This window comes from Salvelinus fontinalis, chromosome 28, assembly GCF_029448725.1.
Source record: "Salvelinus fontinalis isolate EN_2023a chromosome 28, ASM2944872v1, whole genome shotgun sequence".
Lineage (NCBI taxonomy): Eukaryota > Metazoa > Chordata > Actinopteri > Salmoniformes > Salmonidae > Salvelinus > Salvelinus fontinalis.
In genome coordinates this window covers 45,089,879-45,094,878 of record NC_074692.1, presented here as the reverse complement: position 1 = coordinate 45,094,878, position 5,000 = coordinate 45,089,879, and the positions used below count along the sequence as shown (strand labels likewise).

Below are 5,000 nucleotides of genomic sequence, written 5' to 3'. Positions count from 1 at the left end.
TTGTGTTACTGCTCTTCTCAAAGATTCAGCGATATGAGTCCTCCCCTCCCCTCTCCCCCCCTCTCCTCTCCTCCCCCCTCCTCTCCTCCCCCAGGCATCTCAGTAATGAATGGAGGGGAGCTCAGCTCACAGCACAACACTGCAGCCTTGCATATATACACCTGTGTGTGTGTGTGTGTGTGTGTGTGTGTGTGTGTGTGTGTGTGTGTGTGTGTGTGTGTGTGTGTGTGTGTGTGTGTGTGTGTGTGTGTGTGAAATGCGTGAATCATTTACATTAATAAGAACTGTTTCTGTTTCTGTGTTTTTCCCTCTGCGTCAATAAACAGCCATGATTTTGACACACATACAGACACACACATACAGACACACACACACACACACAGACACACACACACACACAGGCACACACACACACACACACACACACACACACACACACACAGACACACACACACACACACAGACACACACACACACACACACACACACACACACACACACACACACACACACACACACACACACACACACACACACACACACACACACACACGGAATGAACACACACATGGTGCACACACACACACACACACACACACACACACACACACACACACACAGTGCACACACACACAGAATGAACACACACACACACAGAATGAACACACACACACAAGCACACTTGCTTGCTTCTTGCTTGCTTCCCACAGGTAAGAGTGAGTCACTGTGTCTGAGTACATAACTGGTAATTACAAGGCTGATTTTGCTGGGGCTTTCTGTAACGTATGTGTGTGTGTGTGTGTGTCCTTCTCCTCCCTGTAGAAAACGGTGGACTGCATGACGACCATGTCGGTGCCCTCCACCCTGGTGAAGTGTCTGTATCTGTTCTTTGACCTTCCTCACATGGCCGAGGCCCCTGGAGCCACACAGACCTCAGAGCTGCCCCAGGCTGACCGTCGGGCCCTGCTGCAGAAGGTCTTCGCACAGGTCTGTAGTCAACCCCTATTCCCTAAACAGTACTCCTTAGCCCCTCCTCCCTAGCCCTTCCATCCTGGCTTCTAGCCCCCCTTCTCTAGCTCAGTTCCCCCATATCCTGGCTAAGTTATGTGGGGTAAGGGGTATCCTGGTGAAGCTATGTGGGGTAAGGGGATAAGAGGTATCCTGGTGAAGCTATGTGGGGTAACGGGTATCCTGGTGAAGCTATGTGGGGTAAGAGGATAAGAGGTATCCTGGTGAAGCTATGTGGGGTAAGAGGATGAGGTATCCTGGTGAAGCTATGTGGGGTAAGGGGGTAAGGGGTATCCTGGTGAAGCTGTGTGGGGTAAGGGGTATCCTGGTGAAGCTGTGTGGGGTAAGGGGTATCCTGGTGAAGCTATGTGGGGTAAGGGGATAAGAGGTATCCTGGTGAAGCTATGTGGGGTAACGGGTATCCTGGTGAAGCTATGTGGGGTAAGAGGATAAGAGGTATCCTGGTGAAGCTATGTGGGGTAACGGGTATCCTGGTGAAGCTATGTGGGGTAAGGGGGTAAGAGGTATCCTGGTGAAGCTGTGTGGGGTAAGGGGGTAAGGGGTATCCTGGTGAAGCTATGTGGGGTAAGGGGTATCCTGGTGAAGCTATGTGGGGTAAGGGGTATCCTGGTGAAGCTATGTGGGGTAAGGGGTATCCTGGTGAAGCTGTGTGGGGTAAGGGGTATCCTGGTGAAGCTGTGTGGGGTAAGGGGTATCCTGGTGAAGCTATGTGGGGTAAGGGGTATCCTGGTGAAGCTATGTGGGGTAAGGGGTATCCTGGTGAAGCTATGTGTGGTAAGGGGTATCCTGGTGAAGCTATGTGGGGTAAGGGGTATCCTGGTGAAGCTATGTGGGGTAAGGGGTATCCTGGTGAAGCTATGTGGGGTAACGGGTATCCTGGTGAAGCTATGTGGGGTAAGGGGTATCCTGGTGAAGCTATGTGGGGTAACGGGTATAGTAAAGTGTTTTTAATATGTTAAAACTCTTTTTATTACTGTGTTGTTACTAGATCCTGGTGAAGCTGTGTAGCTTTGTCTCTCCTGCGGAGGAACTGGCCCAGAAAGACGACCTCCAGCTACTCTTCTCTGCCATCACGTCGTGGTGCCCCCCCCACAACCTGCCCTGGAGGAAGAGCGCTGGTCAGGTCCTCACCACCATCTCACGACACGGACTCAGCGTCAACGTCATCAAGTATATCCACGGTGAGAGTTTGGGGTTGGTTGTTTTGGCAAAATTCAGAAAATATTCCCATCATTTCCAGATATCTTGTTGAGAGGATTTCCACTTGTAATTGTTAAATAAATTCCAGTTTTATTCCCTCCAAAAATTTGTCAAGCCTCCAAACGGGAATTCTGGGAAAACTGTGCGTTTTTGGGAACGTTTTCTGAATTTTTACAACCCTAAATGGTTGGTGTCTGCGTACCGAGAACATGCAGATGGATGGACACGATGGATTGTGTGTGTGTGTGTGTGTGTGTGTGTGTGTGTGTGTGTGTGTGTGTGTGTGTGTGTGTGTGTGTGTGTGTGTGTGTGTGTGTGTCTGCTGCCATATTAACCTCCCTCCCTCCCTCCCTCAGAGAAAGAGTGCCTGGCCACATGTATCCAGAACATGCAGCAGTCAGATGACCTCTCACCCCTGGAGATCGTAGAGATGTTTGCTGGTCTGTCCTGCTTCCTGAAGGACTCCAGCGACGTCTCTCAGACCCTGCTGGACGACTTCAGGATGTGTCAGGGATACACATTCCTCTGCGACCTCATGCTCAGGTAGGCTAATATTAGAGGTGTGTATGTGTGTGTGTGTGTGTGTGTGTGTGTGTGTTTCAATATCAACAACTCCATCTCCCCCCAGGGGAGATACTACTAATACCATAACACACTATGTTGAAGAGGAAGGGGTTAATACCATAACACACTATGTTGTAGAGGAAGAGGAAGGGGTTAATACCATAACACACTATGTTGTAGAGGAAGGGGTTAATACCATAACACACTATGTTGTAGAGGAAGGGGTTAATACCATAACACACTATGTTGTAGAGGAAGGGGTTAATACCATAACACACTATGTTGTAGAGGAAGGGGTTAATACCATAACACACTATGTTGTAGAGGAAGGGGTTAATACCATAACACACTATGTTGTAGAGGAAGAGGAAGGGGTTAATACCATAACACACTATGTTATAGAGGAAGGGGTTAATACCATAACACACTATGTTGTAGAGGAAGGGGTTAATACCATAACACACTATGTTGTAGAGGAAGAGGAAGGGGTTAATACCATAACACACTATGTTGTAGAGGAAGAGGAAGGGGTTAATACCATAACACACTATGTTGTAGAGGAAGGGGTTAATACCATAACACACTATGTTGTAGAGGAAGGGGTTAATACCATAACACACTATGTTGTAGAGGAAGAGGAAGGGGTTAATACCATAACACACTATGTTGTAGAGGAAGAGGAAGGGGTTAATACCATAACACACTATGTTGTAGAGGAAGAGGAAGGGGTTAATACCATAACACACTATGTTGTAGAGGAAGGGGTTAATACCATAACACACTATGTTGTAGAGGAAGAGGAAGGGGTTAATACCATAACACACTATGTTGTAGAGGAAGGGGTTAATACCATAACACACTATGTTGTAGAGGAAGGGGTTAATACCATAACACACTATGTTGTAGAGGAAGAGGAAGGGGTTAATACCATAACACACTATGTTGTAGAGGAAGAGGAAGGGGTTAATACCATAACACACTATGTTGTAGAGGAAGGGGTTAATACCATAACACACTATGTTGTAGAGGAAGGGGTTAATACCATAACACACTATGTTGTAGAGGAAGAGGAAGGGGTTAATACCATAACACACTATGTTGTAGAGGAAGGGGTTAATACCATAACACACTATGTTGTAGAGGAAGAGGAAGGGGTTAATACCATAACACACTATGTTGTAGAGGAAGGGGTTAATACCATAACACACTATGTTGTAGAGGAAGAGGAAGGTATTAACCCCCTCCTCTTCCTCTCCTCTACAACATATTGTGTGATACTTGTTTCACTATATTAAATGTACCCCCCCCCCCCCCCCCCCCCCAGATTGGAGCAGGCCAAAGAGGAGGACAGCAGTGATGCTCTGAAGGATCTGGTCAACCTGGTGACGCTTCTGACCACCTACGGGGTGATGGATCTCAAACCGGCCGGTCTCACCACTGGAGCTCCCTTCCTCCTGCCCGGCTTCGTACTCCCACAGCCTTCTGGGAAAGGTAGAGTCGTCCGAGCGTCATCACGGCTCCAGAGTTTACTGAGCCCACTGCCACACCTTCCCTAGTTAACGTCTTGAGCATAGAAACGGAGTTGGTAGAACGAGTTTCTCCATTTTTAGTCTTAAGCATAGAAACAGAGTTGATAGAACGAGTTTCTCCATTTTAGTCAACAATTGCTTAATGGTTGAATAACATGCCGTTCAACTAATTCTATTTCTATGAGCTTGTGAGTCTCTGTGTGTTAGTGTCATAGAAGTGGTTGGATCTGTGTGTTAGTGTCATAGAAGTGGGTGGATCTGTGTGTTAGTGTCATAGAAGTGGTTGGATCTGTGTGTTAGTGTCATAGAAGTGGGTGGATCTGTGTGTTAGTGTCATAGAAGTGGGTGGATCTGTGTGTTAGTGTCATAGAAGTGGGTGGATCTGTGTGTTAGTGTCATAGAAGTGGGTGGATCTGTGTGTTAGTGTCATAGTAGTGGGTGGATCTGTGTGTTAGTGTCATAGAAGTGGGTGGATCTGTGTGTTAGTGTCATAGAAGTGGGTGGATCTGTGTGTTAGTGTCATAGTAGTGGGTGGATCTGTGTGTTAGTGTCATAGTAGTGGGTGGATCTGTGTGTTAGTGTCATAGAAGTGGGTGGATCTGTGTGTTAGTGTCATAGTAGTGGGTGGATCTGTGTGTTAGTGTCATAGAAGTGGTTGGATCTGTGTGTTAGTGTCAT

General features: G+C 47.2%; 1 protein-coding gene across 1 annotated transcript in view; it reads left to right on the top strand.

The window, feature by feature from the left end:
• Positions 1–5,000, top strand: part of wdfy3 (WD repeat and FYVE domain containing 3) — a gene marked incomplete in the record, with an annotated part of 271,946 nt that overhangs the window by 55,824 nt on the left and 211,122 nt on the right. The window contains 4 exon segments of the mRNA XM_055887856.1: positions 823–987; positions 2,018–2,210; positions 2,586–2,772; positions 4,118–4,284. Of these exon segments, the coding sequence (XP_055743831.1) occupies positions 823–987; positions 2,018–2,210; positions 2,586–2,772; positions 4,118–4,284 (712 nt within the window).